The 19009-nt window shown below is 47.9% G+C and overlaps 1 protein-coding gene across 4 annotated transcripts in view; it reads right to left on the bottom strand.

Annotated features, from left to right (window-relative positions):
• ST3GAL3 (ST3 beta-galactoside alpha-2,3-sialyltransferase 3) overlaps positions 1-19009 on the bottom strand; it is a gene marked incomplete at its 5' end in the record, with an annotated part of 189068 nt that overhangs the window by 50536 nt on the left and 119523 nt on the right. For all 4 annotated transcript variants that reach the window (XM_081085824.1, XM_081085823.1, XM_081085821.1 and 1 more), the window contains one exon: positions 16943-17035. In XM_081085824.1, coding sequence (XP_080941950.1) covers positions 16943-16962 — 20 coding nt within the window. The remainder of the gene's footprint in view (positions 1-16942; positions 17036-19009) is intronic.

Here is a 19009-nt window from a genome sequence, read left to right as displayed (position 1 = left end):
TGTCCTGTGGCTCCCATGCTCGTAGTTTATACATTCCCTCTATCTAGAAAACACCCATCATTTCTCAACTGCTTAAGTCCTATGAAATCTTTAAGACTTGGATAAAATACCACTTCCTTCAAAAATCCTTCTCTAACCACTTCGCCCAAAAAAGATGGCTTCTCAAGGTGTTCTCTGTTACATACACTCCCAGAGCAGCTGGCTTACAGTCGGGAGGGAAAGGAACTGCCGGCATCTTGTCCAGGCTGCTGAAGGGGACCATGACAATGTCCTTACGTGGATGTCTTGGGGAACAGGCAGTGCTGAGAGAATATACAGGGGTGTGGGGCAGACAGTGAGTGATTCCAGAAGAGGTCAAGGCCCCAGGAAAAGGCATAGTTCTTTGGCTCTGGTTGGGTATGGCCTTGAGGGGCCCATGAACATTTCAGGTTCACAGACCACAAATATTGAGTGACTACTGACATAATCTATCCCATCCACTGACATTTGTAGCCCCTACCGTGGCTAAATACAAAACCAAAACAGAAAAAATGTTTTCAACTGAATGATGGTGAGATATCACTTATCAATGAACCAATGAGAGGATCATCTCTGGCTTTTAAATGCTAGAAGCAAATAATTACAATGAAGATCAAGAGGTACGTACTGTCAATAATGATAGAAGAGGAATCCTCAGAAAATCCTCCTTAGAAAAACAAAAGCTTTCTCTGACTCCCTCAGTTTAATTTGGTGCCTCCTTTCTTGTGTATTCACAGCATCCTATACTTTCAGCTATCATAGCATCAACCCTCTGTGTGACAATTTTGTTTTTGTGTCTGACACCCCTTCTAGACTGAAGTTCTAGGGTAAAATTATGTATTACTCTGCATCCTTAGTACTTAGCATGGTACCCACTATATGGAAATGCTTATAATATTAATGACAGGGGAAGCAGTGGGAAAGAAGTTTAGGCAAATACATTTCAAGTTGAGATGTCTGGTGATAAAGAGGGATAAATACAACAAGCCAGGGCAATATCAAGAAAACATTTCTTTCACTATGCCAGCGACATGAGGGAATTGTCAGGGAACTTTATAATGACTTATTTACATGAATATTATTCATAGCAATGTTGTTTATAACAGAAAGAAGTTGGGAAACAAAATTAAAAGGACATTGGTGCTCACCTCTCTACGGGATGCTCCACAGGAACTTCAAGGTCAGCATTTCCCCAAATGAACTCAACAGCTGCCCCCAAACTTGCCCGCCCCCTTTGATCTCTAGGTTAGGAAGTGGTGCAGCCACCAACCCCACTGTGTGAGACAGAGTCTGGGGATCTGTTCTTAACCCTCCCTCTCACTCATCCCTACACCAGCCACCGAATGTCACTTCTCCTTCCCTAACATCTCACCAAGCCCCTCTTGCCTTATCACCGCCTCCCAGCATCTCCCTCCCCAGTGTCACCTCCTCTAATCCTCTCTCCTCCACGTCAGGTAATGACCTGGAGTACAGCATAGGGAATACAGTCAGCAATGTTGTAGTAACTATGTACGGTGCCAGGTGGGTGAGGAAAATCTTACGAGGCAATCGCTTCCTAAATTGTATGAATGTCTAACCACTGTGTTAAACGCCTGAAGTTAATATAAAACAATATTGCATATCAACTGTAATGGGAAAGAAAATAAAATAGCAAACTCCTCAGCATGGCCTTCACGGCCTCTTCCCATCCCAGCCCTCGACTCTGGACAGCCCAAACTAGTTGCCGGCGGGCCTCCTTCCCTCGGTGTGACTGCCTAGCCGAGTTCTCTGCTTGGCCGTTTCCAGCTGTCCTCCGACAGTAGCGCAGGTGGCACCTCCTCTAGGAAGCCTTTCCTGCCCTCTGCTTGGTCAGGGCCCCTAAGCTGGGTGTGCATACTTCCTGGCTTGCTCTGTTACTGCAGTCATCACACTGTTCGGCTTGTCTTTCTCATCCACTCAGCCCCTGGGGGTGGGGGGTGGGGGCAACAACCATTCCTTATCACAGTCCCCCAAAAGCTCTACAAGAGGCTTGGAATGGGGGTGTTTAGGGGGAGGGGGAGGGTCAGGAGTGGGGCAAGCATTCACCCCGGGCAAGGTCTAAATGGGGATCTGCGAAGCCTGGTTCTGGCCCCCACGGAGGTGGAGGATGTGGGAGGCTTTGTCCCATGCCCGAGGGCACTCTCTGCCACATGGGAGCCTCTGCAGGGACGCAGGGATTAAGATCACAGGCTGTGCAAACGGGCTCACTTCTGGAGCGGATGCTGGCTTAATGATGAAGCCATCATTTCCCCAAGCCATTCTTCATTCTTTACGGCCTCTGAACTGCAGAAGCAGAAACTGTTCACCCTCCGTCTGAAGCTTTCCGTGACTATGCGGAAGACATGCGATCAACAGCCTTTTGTTGGGGCTTGACGTGGGGGAGCATGCCAAGAAGCCTTGCTCAGAGTCTTTTCAGATGTCCTTTCTGCCTCTCCGTAACCCTGTTCCATGAAAGCTACTCACAGTTTTCCGGAGGCTCCAAAGCTGCCACCCTCGCAGTCCTGCCTCAGCCCACAGAGCTGCTATGGGACACTTACTCGGCCACGGAGCGTGCTATTGCCATCCCAGGTCCCCAGGGGTGGGGACCCTCAGTCAGGTCTCTCGCTTTTCCACTTGGTCTGAATGTCACTAGGACCCAGAGGGACAAGTTCAATGTACACCCCCCAGCCGGTGATCTGGCACCCTGCCTACATTTTTCAAAACCATTTCCCCAGTGTCTAACACAGGCATTTAATAAAAATGCATTAAACAAGTGAACAGATATGCAATTCCTAATTATTTGAGCTAACTGAAGGAGCCCATCCAACTAAATGCTCCTACAGGAAAATTATTTAGAATTTACTGTCTTCTTAGAATCATTCAGACTCTTCCCACGGTTGATGCTGGTGGTGTGGCTGCTGGGAAGGAAGCCCAGCGAGTTGGGCCGAGCAGCGGGGTGGGCCTGGATGTGGCCTGAGGCCAGCGGATGCCCCACTTGTATTTCCCTCTCCCAGCCAAGGCTGCTGTGACAACCGTGCTGGCAGGACGGACGAAGGCAAGGGAAATGGGAGCTGTCCCAATTCATCCTCAGTAAGCGGCACAGGGTAAACTAAAGGTGGAAATTAGGCAAGGATTAGTGGAGGACTCAGGAGGGAGCGACGGAGCAGCGTGTGAAGTGTTACTGATGGCGATGCACCCGGGGCTGTGGGAGCCCCGAGTCTAACTGCCTGGGGACCCGGGGAGAAGCTTCACTGAGGAGGGACATCTGAGCTGGAGTGGAAATGTGGAGACTGTAAGGAGGGACACGCCAGGCAGCACATGCACACGGTGCCCCCCCAGGTTGAGTGCGTGCCCCATCCGGGCCCCTTTGGAGGGAGAGCCTGCCACAAGCAGCTCTTTGATCAGCGATCGCCGAGCTTTGTGCCAGGTGACAGTGAGCTGCTTGTTAAAGTCAAGGCAGTGGGTCCACGGGCAGGGAATTGGGAGATGAGCGTTCCAGGTTGGGAAGCAGCATGTGCACAGCCCAAAGGTGTAAAAGACTATGGGTTGCAGGGCAAGGCCACCCAGTGGTTAGGGCACTGGGAGGCATCAGTTCTCTGCGGCTCTGACGGCCCATGGCCCTGTCGGGTGGTCAGAAGCCTTTTTTACTAAATTACAAGATATCAGTTGCATCCTGTGTGGCTGGATTTTCCAAAAGTCACACTTTCCGATACGCGGAGGCATTCCTGTATCAACAAATGCCAATCACCGGGGTTTGTAGGCACAGTCTACACAAGTCCTGACGGCTCCCGTCAAGACACATACCAGAAGGTCTCGATAAGAGCCGTGGCCGCCTGGGTGCGAGGAGACAGAACGGCAACAACAAGCACCGCCACTGCCTGAGCATCACTGTAGGTCAGCACCAGGCCTGAGGCCTCAGGGGCGTCAGCTTGTGGAGCCCCCAAACTGCCAGGAAGCAGGGACTGTCACTCCCACTCTGCAGGCGAGGAAGCTGAAGCTGGGCATGACTCAGGAACCAGTCCAAGGTCACTCGGCTAGCTAAGTGGCAAAGCTGGGATTCAGGTTCACCCGACTCCAAACCCAGCTCTTTCATCTGCCCAGACTGAGGAAGGGGAGTCCCAGCCACACTCAATCTTTGCTAAGATGGCATGAAGAGATGCTGTGAACCTGGCGTGGGCACTGGCGAGGCCTCGACCTCAAGGCTCCCTGACCCAGTGGTGAAGTCAGGTGGCAGAGAAGCCCCTCTCCACTTCCCCTGACCAACTGCACCCCAGCACCAAGCAATGATCGTCTGAGTGGGCTGCACCACTTCTGCCCCAGCTATAAAGCACTCTACTTCCTGAAATCCACGCCAGCCTCAGGAAAGGCTGAAAGGGAGCCAGTAATTAGGCCCAGCCATGGCCTGGAAAGAAAATGAACAGCCTTGCCCAGCCGGTGCAGCGCAGTGGTCGAGCATTGACCTATGAACCAGGAGGTTACAGTTCGATTCTTGGTCAGGGCACATGCCTGGGTTGTAGGCTTGATCCCCAGTATAGGGTGTGCAGGAGGCAGCTGGTTGATGATTCTCTCTCATCATTGATGTTTCTCTTTCTCTCTCCCTCTCTCTGAAATCAATAAACACACACGTGTGTACGTGTGTATGCGTGTGTGTGTGTGTGTGTGTGTGTGTGTGTATATATATATATATAATTTTTTTTTTTTTAAAGAAAGAAAATGAACAGCCTTCTGCTGGAGGGAACACAATGGCTGGAGCCTTGTAACCTGGGTTCCCATCCTACTCTCTTTGCATCCAACTCCCAAGTCCTGCCTGAAAAGGGCTCAAGGCTGGACAGCGACGAGACCTGCTGCTCACCCAGGTCAGCCTGGGGATCCAGATGCAGGGCAGAGAATGGCCGGTCCTGCCTTTCTCCCTTCAGCAAACACTCCTCCAGGGAGCTCCTGAGTGAGTACCAGACAGAGGGGGATGGAGCCAGGCTCACTCCTGAACCTGCACCCTATATGCAGCTCTCCTTGGCCAGACTGCAGCCCCTGAACTCTTAGCTTCCTCCCAGTAATCTGAGTGGCAGCAAAGGAACGCATCTCCATGAGGGTGAGTGTCTTTGTCGGAGCTCACTGGAGACAGGGCTGGGTCAAGGGCCAAGTCCCTGGGATGTGCAGTCTTTCCCCGCAGCCGCCAGCACCGGGGCATGGCCTGCTGTGCGCTGCCCTGCTGCCGCTTGTAGTGCTCTTCATCCTGCTCAGGAACGCTAGGCTACAGCAGAACTGGCTACACCATGTTTTCCAAAGGTCACTGCCTCTGAGGAAGGATTCTCTCCGTCAGGAGAAACTAATCCAAGCAGTGCTCATTCTCACTGCACCCTCCCTCAGGTGTAGGGGAGGAGGGGAGACAAGCCCAGCATGGGGGAAGGGACCTGGATTTCAGGGGCACCTGTGCATGCAACAACCTCTGAGCAGAAAGACAAAGGCACAGGTGTGTGGGCAGTGGTTTTAGAGAGGGCACAAAAGGTTCTAAGGACACACACAGAGCTGAACAAAGTCCCGCCCTTAATCCCTCTTGCTTGTCCTGAGGGTGTGCAGGGGGGTGGGGGGGATGGAGGGGATGGGGAATGAGGTGGAGGCAGCCCTTTATCTGGCTGGAACCTCGCTGATCACAGCCACCCATTGACATGTGGGAGCAAGGCCAGTGGGGGACAGCAGTCACAGAACCATCTCTAATCAGGCCCCAGAGAGCTGTTCCTGAGCCCCATGCACATGCCTTGGCCCATTTGGGGGCTCTTGCTCCACTGGGGTATGCTTCTTGGAGCAAGCTCTGCGGCTGGCCTCCAGCCTAGACGCTCTTTCTTCAGGGGCTGAGCAAGAGTGCAAGGTGTCCTTTTGTTTCTGCCAACCATCTGTTTTCAAACTGTGTTCTCAAGTTGTACGGAAAACTTCCCCAAACTAAGCCCACAGAACACGGAAAGGGAGAATGGGTCAATCCCAACACAAGAGGCACAGAGATGTCACTGGCCAGCTGTCACAGGCCTGCCTTTGTCATGCTGCCCGCGGTCAGGCTTGCATTTTCCCCATCAGGGTCTCCCAAGAGCAGGGGCCGCATTGCCCATTACCCTCCACATCACCCTGGACAATCTCATCTACCCTCTGAGGTTTCCGCAAGGATTATCTCTAACTTTTTCCCTCCAGCCAGACCTCTCTCCTGAGAGATTCGCTGAACTCAGGTTCCCTGGGTGGGGCTGTGGCTTTCCTCTGGCTCCTTCATTTGCCTACGAGTAATTCATGACTCCGTGAATGGAATGGGAGCGGGGAGTAGAAAGCTCAGATGGCAGGAGGCGGCCAAGGACTGGTGTCCTGCCTGCATCTGGGAGAGGTGAGGCTGCAGCCCTGCTTCTCTCCTGTAGCTTGGCTATTTATGTGGGGAGGCACCCTGTATGCAGCTGTGGCCCCCCTACCCCAGCCCCTGGTGCAGACAGCACAGAGAGAGCGGACCAAGTCCCCAAATGCCAGCATCCTCCTTTCTGCAGCGCTCCTGCCTCACCCTGGAAACTGTGTGAGTGGAGCTCAGACCGGGCGCTCCTTCACTGAGGAGCCGGAGCAGGGCGGTTCCTGGCCTGGAGCCTCGCACAGACTGGGAGAGGGGCCAGGATCACGTTCTCTGCTTTCCTCAGCTCTCGCTCTTCCCCAGCAGCACAGCTCCCCACGTGGGGATCTTGTACCTGAACCAAGAAAAGCAAAGCTGCTAATCTGACAAGATCAATCTCCAAATACCACAGGAATGCAGCCTGCCTGCCTGCTCCCATCAGAGACTCCGCTCAGCTCTAAGCACATCTGCGGTTCCTACTTCCCATAGTGCCCGGAGCTGTGTCTGCAGGGGAAGAAACTGCCCCCTCCCCCAAGTGTCTGACCTTGCTACTGCGGTCCCATCCTTCCGGGCACAGCTCAGACATCACCTGCACCAGGGAGTTCCCCTGATCAACCTCGTGTCACCCCTTCCCGCTAAGGGCCTCCTCTGTCCTCACCTCTTCCAGGGCACAGCTGCCTGGGTATGCGTTTGTGTCCATGCACGGCCTCCCGTAACCCCAAGTGCAGATGAGGAAAGGGAGGACGGGAAAGGTTAAGCCAACCCAAAGCCTGTGCTCTGATCACCACAGTCCAATGCTTATCACACAATCTGTGAAGAAGGACCAGTTTGTTTGGCTTTTTAAATTTCAACTCTGTCACAGAGTGACACTTTCATAAAAGTATAAAAAAATGAATCACTAGAAAAATTAAAACATAAAACTTTATTTTTAAATTATTAGGGTCAACGGACATAAATTTACTATCTCTAATTGCTACAGATATTCCTAAAACTTTATTATCAATTTCTCAAAAATTAGACCAGCTCACATCACTTTTGATTTCATTGCACACAACAGGCTCCCAACTGACAGATGCCCTGCAGGGGAATTTTCTCAAGGTATGTATGCCCAGTGCTCACCTTCAGGAAAATTAGAGAAAAGACTAGATACAGCTCCTCAGGTCCTGAACTGGGGGCAGGAGAACAGATACACCATCAGGAGCAGTTAGCAGTCTGAGGCCTCCCACTTCGCCAGCAGCAGATGAATTTATAACCAGGAAAAAACCAACAGGTGGGTCTACAGTATCTACCTGTGCAAAAAAGTGTGGGTCCCTAGTCATCTAGGGAAGGAGATTTGTTCAAAGAAAACACAACTTCTGGCCATCCACTGCAGACCCACCTATGAGGGTTGGAACACCGAGGAAAGAGGAAGACGATGGGGTATATAACTGTCAGGTACTCTGGGGCTGCATTCCTTGAATGGTGGGGGAGGTAGAAGAGGGAGGCTGAGACAACAAGTGAAATTAATTTAAAAGCAGAACATGGATCAGTTCCTGGAAGAGGTCAGAACAACTAACACTGAGGAACACATGAAAAAAAATTGATGGCCGAGAATTCAAGAGGACACAGATGGCCATTCCTCCCGTTTCAAGTTGAAGTCCAGGCCAAGGACGGGCACTTAGTCTGTCTAGCCCACACAGGGCTGTCAACCCTGAAAACTCTGCAGAGAGGAGCTCTCTGCTCTTCCTGGAAAGGCCCAGCACCCAAGGATTTCACTTTAGGGGGTACCTACTGAAAATATTAAAAAATATTCTCCAAGCAAAATGGATCTGCATTCCCCTACAGGCTGATGGTCCAGGGCCTGACACAGGACATAAAGTGGGACTGGTGGGTTTGATTCCTGGTTCTGTGCTACTGTGACCTTCGGTAAGTTACAGCTTTTTTTCATCTGTACAGTGGGGCATAACCACACTTACTCCACAGGGTTGTTGAAAAGACTAAATGAGATAATGAATTTACGGTGTTTAGCACAGTGATTGGCACATAGTAAGTGCTCTATAAAACTGTGACATTTTATATACACAGGCTGTCTTTGTTTCCCAATGAAATGAAGGCTCTTGAGAAACCAAGATGGCGGGATAGGTAAACACCTGAAATTGCTGCCTTGCACAACCACTTCAAAAATACAACTAAAAGACAAAACGGACATCATCCAGAACCACAGGAAGGCTGGCTGAGTGGAAATTCTGCAACTAGAAGGAAAGAGAAAAGCACACTGAGACTCAGAGGAGGTGCAGAAGTAAAGTGCAGAGCTGGGCCTCATCTGGGCACCTCCAAACCTCAAACAAAGAGGAATCTGCAGATCTCTCCATAGCTCCTGCTGGGTAGCCTCAGGCAGAGGCTAAATCAGCACCTCCTTAGAGATCCAAGAGCCAGTATACCCAGTGGTCAGAGTGGGACCATCCAGATTACAACTCCTCATATCCATAAGGGACCCACTTAGGGGGCAGACTCAGTGAGCAACAAAGCCCCACTGAAGCAAGTCTTGCTCCATAAGGTGTCTTCAGCAGAAAAGTTCTCCCACTGTAGACACAGCTGATTCTCACAGCCAATTGACCTGGAGGTCAATTCCTCCCAGTGATACCTACAACAATCAAGGCTTAACTACAACAAGACTGTGCACAAATCCCACAAAGGGGTGCACCTAGAGTGTCCACCTCAGGTAATTGGGAAGGCTGAGCCACTGGGCCCTATAGGACACCTAGCACAGAAAGCCACTCCATCAACACAGGGAAGCAGCCAAAATGCAGAGACAAAGAAACAGGTCACAAATGACAGAAATGGAGGAAAGCAAACTACTGGATATAGAGTTCAAAACCACGGTTATAAGGTTTTTCAAGAATTTTCTAGAAACCACCAATAAATTTAGTGAGACCCTCGATAAATCTAGTGAGACCCTCGAGGATATGAAAAAGGACCAACTAGAAATTAAGCATACACTGACTGAAATAAAGAATATTATACAGAGATCCAACAGCAGACTAGAGGATCGCAAGAATCAAGTCAACAATCTGAAATACGAAGAGGCAAAAAACACCTAACCGGAAAAACAAAAACAAAAAAGAATCAAAAAATATGAAGATAGTGTAAAGAGCCTCTGGGACAACTTCAAGCGTACCAACATCAGAATTATAGGGGTGCCAGAAGATGAGAGAGAGCAAGATATTGAAAACCTATTTGAAGAAATAATGACAGAAAACTTCCCCTACCTGGTGAAAGAAATAGACTTACAAGTCCAGGAAGTGCAGAGAACCCCAAACAAAAGGAATCCAAAGAGGACCACACCAAGACACATTATAATTAAAATGCCAAGAGCAAAAGACAAAGAGAGAATCTTAAAAGCAGCAAGAGAAAAACAGTCAGTTACCTACAAGGGAGTACCCATACGACTGTCAGCTGATTTCTCAACAGAAACTTTGCAGGCCAGAAGGGAGTGGCAAGAAATATTCAAAGTGATGAATAGCAAGAACCTACAACCAAGATTACTTTACCCAGCAAAGGTAGCATTCAGGATTGAAGGTCAGATAAAGAGCTTCACAGATAAGAAAAAGCTAAAGGAGTTCATTACCACCAAACCAGTATTATATGAAATGCTGAAAGGTATCCTTTAAGAAGAGGAAGAAGAAGAAAAAGGTAAAGATAAAAATTATGAACAACAAATACATATCTATCAACAAGTGAATCTAAAAATCAAGTGAATAAATAATCTGATGAGCAGAATAAACTGGTGATTATAATAGAATCAGGGACATAGAAAGGGAATGGACTGACAATTCTCAGGGGGAAAGGGGTGTGGGGGGTGCAGGAAGAGACTGAAAAAAAATCGTACACCTATGGATGAGGACAGTGGGGGCAGGTAAGAGCAGAGGGTAGGGTGGGAACTGGGTGGAGGGGAGCTATGGGGGGAAAAAAGAGGAACAACTGTAATAATCTGAACAATAAAGATTTAATTAAAAAAAAAAGAAATGGAGGCTCTTTGTATACAATGTGTCTTATACAATGCTTGGGCATCTAGCCCTAAAAAAGTGTCTGGCACATAGTAGGTGCTCAATAAAGATATGTTGAATGAGTCCCAGCCACTGTGGCTCTGCTGGTTCAGTGTCATCCCATGAACCCAGAGATCACTGGTTTAATTCCTGGTCAGGGCAGATGCCCAGCTTGTAGGCTTGATCCCCAGTAGAGGGCACACAGGAGGCAGTGGAACAGTGGTTCTCTCCCATTGATGTCTCTCTCTCTCTCTCTCTCTCTCTCTCTCTCTCTCTCTCCCTCTCTTTCTCTAAAATCAATAAAAACATATTCAAAAAAAGATATGTTGAATGAATGACATGGTAGCTATTATCACTAGGTTTATAGGAGAGTAGAGTTGATGTGGCAACTTAAGGAATGGGAGAAACTTGAGTATGATTAAATAGTGATATAAAGGAGTCAGTAAAGAGAATGAAGATCTAGGTTTCTGGATCTTCAGGTCCAAGATCCAGGAGAGGCTGAGGAAACCAGAGTATGGGGAAGGGACTGACCTCAGAGAAGAGATATTCTAGAGCAGTGATGGTGAACCTTTTGAGCTTGGCGTTTCAGCATTTTGAAAAACCCTAACTTAACTCTGGTACCGTGTCACATATAGAAATTTTTTGATATTTGCAACCATAGTAAAACAAAGACTTATATTTTTGATATTTATTTTATATATTTAAATGCCATTTAACAAAGAAAAATCAACCAAAAAAAATGAGTTCGCGTGTCACCTCTGACACGCATGTCATAGGTTTGCCATCACTGTTCTAGAGGGTAGAAGTGACAGGACTCAGTGACTAATTGGATAGTTTCTTGAGAAAGGAAGGAGAAAGAAAGACTCCCGGATTTTTGGCTCAGGTGACAGAGTGATGGATAGTGGTGTCATTCACTGAAATAGGCAACGTGCTTGGACTGATCTGATTTACTGAAAATTCAATGAGGTGGAGACACTAATGTTGAGATGTTGGAGAGTCATCCAAGTGGAGCTGTCCAGCAGGAAGTTGGGTATTTGAGTCTACAGATCAGGAGAGGTCTGGGCTCAAACAGATTTGGGAGTCATCAGCATACACGTGTTAGCTGAAGCAGTGGAGGGAGAAGGGAGCCATAATGAGCCCTGGCAGACATCAACAGTTAAGGGTGGGCACAAAAGAAGGAGATTGTTTGCAAAAGAGATTGAGAAGGAACAATCAGAGAAGTAGTAGAACTGGAAGGGAGCTTGGTCAAAGACTTTATGAGGAGAGTTTCAAATGCTCGAAATGGAGGAAGAGATCATTACTGTCACATGCTCAGAGATGTCAAAATAAAAAGGATAAGGTCTATCCACTGGATGTGGCAGGTAGTCCTTTTGGTGACCTGGACTAGAGCACTGCAGGGAGGGGAGAGTGGGAGAGGAAGCTAGACTATAGGCATGAAGTGTTAGCGGGATGTGAGGAAGCGGAGAAAGCAATTATAGCAAGCCTTCTGCACACGCAGGGGTGGGGCGGGGGCTCAGTTTGCCCCTGGTATGGAAGGACAGTGATTCTGTAGAAGTGGACAGTGCTCTGCTCTCCTCTGTAATTTATGGTACAGGACAAGCTTAGCAAGGATGCCTCTCAATCTTAGCTGTGCCCTCCCCGCCTCCCCCTCCCCCAGTGCTGCAGTGATAAAAGTCCCAGGATCCTTTTCTGGAATGGCAGAGAGGGAGGGGTTTTGGAATGTGGGGATACCAGACACTCAGCTACCCTGGCCAGGAGCCCACAAGCTCTCAAAGCCCCCAGGGCAGTGTAATAGGCCTCCTGTACCTTCTCACGCGAGGGTCCTAAAACAGGCAGCTGGGACTCTGTCAATACTCCAGACGTGCTGCCTCCGAGAGCTCAGAAAGGTTTCAAAGGCCATCCTTGTGCTCTGGGGAATTCATCCGGTTTGGACCAGGCAATGACTCCTCAGCAGTGAGAATCACAGACACACACAATCACAGATAAACACCATGCACCCTGTCCGTCCTAGAGCAAAGTGTGTCTTAGGAGAAGTGAGGCTTTCCTTTTGTAGAGCTGTAGCAATTCTACATTGATACCTCATTTGCCACCACCAGGCATCTGGTAGACCTCTGCACTTTGATAACTAGCCAGCCTGCCATGAGAGAACAGCCGGGAGAGGACGCAGAATGCAGCAGGTAAGCGTGTGGAGTCTGTGGTTAGAGGGCTTGGGTTAAAACTTGGCTTCATCACTTCCTATAGGTGTGACCTCAGGCAAATCGCTCGGCTTCTCTACCCCTCTATCTCCCCCGATTTAAAAAAGGATTAATAACAATACCCATCTCATATGATTGATGGAAGGATTAAAACAGGAAAAAAAATAGGAAAAGGCCTTAGCATAGGACCTGATACATCAATACTGATCCATCACTAGGTGTTAGCTATCCTGGTCGCTGCTGCTGGCAGTGCTCCGCAGCATGGCCATGGTTTGGGGTTGGGTTCTGCTTCCGGCTGAAGGTGTCTGCCAAGGGCTTTTAGCCTGTGGGAGCCGCAACTGCTCCCAATGCTGAGTGGCCCCTCTGGCCACCATCTAAAAGACATGATACTCAATCTTTCACCAAAGCACAAAAAACGCCACTCAAACACATGTAGCAAAGCACTGCCAGGAAAATGGGTGTGTTGATTAAGGTTTTATGAGTTGTATTTTTTTCTTTAAACCTACAGTGCAAAATGTTTACCTTGACCTATCTGAAATCTTTATTTCTTTCTAAAAAACTTACCTGATTATAAAAAAGTCATTGAGAAGATGACAATTCACTTAGTAAGTGTCTAACAATTATGCTGAAGTGATCTTACATTTATAGCCCCAAGATATATCATCTCAATTCATCCTCTTGACTAATGAGTTAAGTAATGCTCAGACTTTCCAAAGATCACAGAGCCTGTTAAGATATGAGAACTTTCTGTCTCCAAATCTCAAGTCTTTCCAATCTACTGTGCATTGGTATGTGTCAAAATAATTATTTTTTTTCTAGTAGCTCTCTTCATGGGAACAGTGTTTTATCAACATTCCTCACACCCTCACTTTCCTGAGGGCAGATATTAATATCCATTCATAAAACAAACAATAAGTGCCTACTATGTGCTAAAGGCTCTGCTATTTGTTGGCATCCATGAATGTCTCTATTCTAAGAAGTGCAGAACCTACTACGGTAGAAGAAATATCAACAAATTATAAATACAATAAAGAGCTATGTATGTAGCACTGGGAATACAGATTGAGAAAAGAGTAACTGGGTGCATGCAAAGGGGTGGAGGTCACAGACGACTTTTCCATTCCATGAGACCAACAGATGAAGGGCCTCAATCCAATATTTAGAGCAGAGAAGATGCTCAATAAATTTGAGTTCCTTTGGATCTTCTGCCCAAAGATGTATCCAGGCAGGCAAGTTTCAAGAATAAGGAATGAAAGGAGGATCTCCCAACAGAGAGCACAAACATGTGAGAGGGAACAAGCCGGCTTCCCAGAGGAGCAGGACTCTGCAGCCTGGACCACACGGCACATCAGCATCCCTTCCATTACCACTGCCTGATCCACTACCTGTGTGCAGGTGTGGGAGTCAGTGACTGGGTGAGCACAAGGAGGAAGGAGGCTTAGGATGGAGTGAGAGTGAAATAAGGTCGGGAAAAAAACAAACAAATAAAAACAAACAAAGAACAAAAACCCCACCTGTGGGACTGATGGTATAATACATGTAATTGGAACCCTGAGAAGGCAGGTGGGACAGAAAAAAATATTTGAAAACAATGTCAAAACTCCCAGACTTGATTTTAAAAATGAAGTATGGATCCATAGAGCCAAGGAGAAAAATAAACACAAGCTAGGGTTTGTAAAGAAAACCCTAACAAGATCATTATAATCAAATTACTGAAAATCAGTGATAAGAAGAAACACTCAAAAAGCAGCCAAAGGAAAATAAAAACATTATAAACAAAGTAAAAACCTACTAGAATAGCTAAAACTAAAAACACTGATGACACCGATATAGAAAACCTACAACTCTCATATACTGCTGGCAGAAAAGCAAAATGACGTAGTTAATTTTTAAAAAGTTTGCAATTTCTTATATAAAGTGAAGCATACATCTTGTCCACAAATGTGTATAGTGTCTCTATTTTAAAAGCTAAAAACTGGAATTAACCCAAATGTCTTTTGAGTGCTGAACAGATAAACAGACTATTACATCCATACCAGGGAATACTACTTAGCAACAAAAAGGAACAACGGATCCACACAACACAGGGGTGAATCTCAAACGCATTTTTTTTTTTTAAATATATTTTATTGATTTTCCACAGAGAGGAAGGGAGAGATACAGAGAGCTAGAAACATCGATGAGAGAGAAACATCGATCAGCTGCCTCCTGCACATCTCCCACTGGGGATGTGCCCGCAACCCAGGCACACGCCCCTGACCGGAATCGAACCCGGGACCCTTCAGTCCGCAGGCCGACGCTCTATCCACTGAGCCAAACCGGTTTCGGCTCAAACGCATTTTTTTAAGTGAAAGAGGCAGACTCAAAAGGCTACACACTGTATGATCCCATTTATATGAAATTCTGGAAATATTATAGGAACAGAAAACTGATTAGTGGTGATCAGGGCCGGCGGCTGGGGGGGCGGGGGGTCAGGGGAAGGTTCAGTGTATAGGAGCACAAAGAAACCTAGGGGGATGCTGACAGAAATGTTCTATTGATGGTCATGCAACAGGCATGCATTTACCCAATTCACACAACTACACTAAGAAGCCATTTTTACTGCTTGTAAATTACACTTTAACAAACCTTATTTTTACTAAAAGTATGACACATCCCTACAATTATATATTATGAAATCATTTTAAAAATAAGATGGATCCATTTATACTGGTAATAGGATAATCTCTAACATATACTATTAGGAGTAAAAAGCAAGATACAGAACAATAAATACAGTATGTTCCCATTTATGGTAATACTGACTATCTCTGGGGAAGGGACCTAGAGTGGGAGTATATATCCTTTGGCCTGTTTGAGTTATTTACTTTTTTTAAATCGCATGCTCACATTACTTTCAATTAGAAAAAGTAAAAGAAACTATTTACAGGTCAAGGAAAACTCACAGGTGTCTGGCCCAGAGGACTGAGAAAACACATGTAAGAGTATGGAACATAGTGCCAGATACTTAAGAGGTGCTCAGTAAATAGCTGGGGGAAGCAAAATATTTGGAATCAATTCAGAGGCAAATCCAGGACAATCTGAACACCAGATTTTCAGCCAGAAGGGCCCCTGTTTTACACAAGTAGCTGAGTTCGCATCGCTCGGTTAGAAAAAGGAAAGGAGCATAAAACCCACACACCCTGGATTTATGCTTGGGCAGGCTTTATGTTTCTCAGCGCCCTTGTGCAGCACACTCTGGGCCCTAGCCGCAGCCTTCCGAGGGATGGGGTGCAAGCCCTTTCCCCAGGGAGCGCAGCCCACCCCAGGGCTGCTCCGGTGGCCCAAGAGCTATTCATATGCCCGGAGGGTCCTGAGCAGCCTTTCCCCGGCCCCCCAGGTCAGACACTCCCATAATTTTCTGACAGTCTCCCTGCGCTCCAGGCTGCAGACAAGACAATCTCCGCACGGTCAGGCCCAGCTCCACACGAAGGCTTCAGTGAAAGAAAACCCGCAAGGAAAAGGCAGGTAAGTAACCAAGGCCCCTCGGCAGCATTTGGTAAAAGGAGCTCCCAGGGTTTGGCACAGCTTTGTTCAGCAAGCCTGTTATCAAGGGAATCAGGAATCCAGAATGCAAAGTGGACAAGGAGAGATGGTGTCAAAATAGCCAGCCTCAGAGACTCCTCTTTGATCCCTGCTTTATTTGGCCTTGCCGCTCCTAGCTTCCAAAAATGTTTGACCATTGCCCTGGCTGGTAGGCTCAGTTGGTTGGGCATCATTCCAGTTCAATTCCTGGTCAGGGCACATGTCTGCCCGGGTTGCCAGCTCAATCCCCAGTAGTGGGGGCATGCAGGAAGCAGTCAATCGATGTTTCACTCTCACATTGATGTTTCTCTCTCTCTCTCCCCCACTCCTTTCTTCCCTCTCAGTAAAAAACAACAACAAAACAAACAAACAAAAAAACCTTTAAAAGTTAAAATAAATAAATAAACAGTTTGGTCACTGATACTATGACTAGGCTCTCCTGTACTATGTATGACTGGGCCACTGCCTTGCCTGGCTGCCTCTGGATGCCTGGTTTCCACAGGGCACCACACAGGTTCTCCCCCTGCCTCTCCCACAGAACGAGCTGTGCAGGTAGGTGAACAGGGGATGAGATACAGCACGGGCACGGAGTGGGATTGGGGTGGGAACCAACCAAAAGCAAAGTCCTTTCCAGGGACCCACAGACTCAAGGACACAGAAGGGAAGTTACGACAGAATCTTGTTTCCTCTGGAGCACATCACTTGCCCTGAGGGCAGGGTTTCTGACTCCCACGCCAGGGGCCAGGCAGGCTGTCTCGGTGGTGATGGGAAGAAAGAGGGGCACTTACCGGGGGAAGATGGCAGTCATCAAGGCTGAAGCATAGCCAGGCTTGCAAGCTCCCTCTGAGAAGTTTGCGTACTTGGTGGCTAACTCCGCAGGCCTGTGGGAGGAGAAGGAGAGTCACAGCCTGCCAGGCACTCAGCAGCCAGGGGGTTACCGGTTTGTGAAGAGCTGTAGGTGTTAAGCCTTGAATAAAGCTTCATTCCCTACCATCAGCACGTAAGTCCTTCTTCTACACCAAGGCTTCAGGGGGGGCAACCCCCCCCCCCAAATCAAAAAGCCCTAAAGGACTAGGTAGGTAAATAAGCAAGGCCCATCCTGGAACTTGGTAAAAAGAACTCACTGGGTTCGCATAGATTCTCTGCAGTAACTCTGATACCGAGGAAATCAGGAACTCCATCCAGGCTCCCAGACTGGGAAAGTAGAGCCTGGACATCTGAAGAGAGAGCTGCTCAGGCTTCGGTCAAGTCAGCGGCACTGCCCTTTCCACATCTTCTACATGCCCCCGGCCAGCCTCATCTGCCTCGATGCTCTCCAGCCTTGGGAGCCACTCAGGGTGCCCTGAATACAGATCATATGTACGCTGGGGCTATTTACTGTGACCGTCAGACATTTAGTTGAGAAAGCTCTCGTGCTCTTCTATTCTCTCTGCCTAGAGTGTTCTTCCTTGTCCTTCTCTACTTGGCTATGCCCACTGGGTTTTCAAAACTAAGCTCCGATGTCAACTTCAGTGGGAGTAATTCCCTGACCTCCAGACTGCCCCCCACCACCCACACTACATGCTAACTCCCATCAGCACTCGCTGTCCTGTGCCGTCATTGTTGGTAGCATGTCTCCCTCTTTACACTGTAACTTCCTGAGCTCAGTCTGATTGAACCCTGCGCCCCAGCACCTTACACAGAAATGGGCAAACAAAGACCCTTATAATTTTATTGAGGAACAAAATGACCCTGAAAGTCTCACTGTACTTGGACTGGAACCAAGACGGTCTTGGGAACCCACAAGTCAGAGATGGCTGAGTATTTTTCATAAGACTTGTGTGTTTTAGCCCTGGCTTTGTTGCCGTGTGGCTGTAGACAAGTCACCTCATACCTTTGGGATTCAATGCCTTTGTGTGTTCAGTGTGGGGCTGGAGTAGTTTAGAGAAAACTACATGGGAAGACCAGGATACTTTCAGTGACTGCTGGGGCTGGAGGCCCTGCCTGCTGGGGCACCTGAGGAAGTCCGGGCTGGCTGCCAGTTCCCAGTCCCAGCCTCCCCCGACCGCCGCCCTTGGACCTGCTGCCAAAACTGATCATTCTGATGTCCAGCTGCTCTACTGTGCTGGGCCCCTGTGGCAAATTTCCCTTAGAGCCACCTCCCGCAGGGACTGGGTGGGGTCATATAAGGTGGTGGTGTTGCGGGGGGAGGGGCTGGCACCTGCACTAGATAGCCAGAAACAATGGGGCACTGCCTATCATGGGCCACGTGTGACTTACTCCTGTGCCCCTGAGGGCCTAGCCCAGGGTAGTACACCGAGTAACTGCTCAGTGAATTTAGAGAAACTCTTCTGTATCCATGTGCAATTTCTTCTAGAAGTCCATGTATTTTTTAGCCATCCCTACCAACGAAATGTAAAGCCTGAAATGCAAAAGCAAATGAGGAGTGACAGGCCAGGGCAGGGACTTTATTTGGTAGGCAAAAGAAAGTCAAAGGCTTAATAAGAAAATTTACATAACAATATTTTTCTTATGGAAACAACTCTATTTCAGAAACAAAATGGAAACTACATTTCAATTACTAAACTTACTGGAAGCTTTGGACTAGGCACAGTGATGAAAACTATAGATTTTTTAAGTTACTCCTCTCAATAGCCATGTGCTATTCATTATTAGTTTATACACAAGCTCAGGAAATGAAGAGACTTATCCAAAATCACACAGCTAGTAAGTGACAGAGGCTGGATTTGAACCTGTTTCTAACACCAGTGAAGGAGCTCTTAACATGGCGTTGCCAGCAGCGTGGATCGCAGTAAGTGCCATTACAGGGAAGCGCAGTCTAGGGCTAGTGCGCAAGTGGCAAGAGATGGGAAGAG

Source organism: Myotis nattereri (assembly GCF_964212035.1).
Source record: "Myotis nattereri genome assembly, chromosome: 3".
NCBI classification, from domain to species: domain Eukaryota; kingdom Metazoa; phylum Chordata; class Mammalia; order Chiroptera; family Vespertilionidae; genus Myotis; species Myotis nattereri.
The sequence above is the reverse complement of the archived record's forward strand: the minus strand, read 5'-3'. Positions and strand labels throughout refer to the sequence as shown.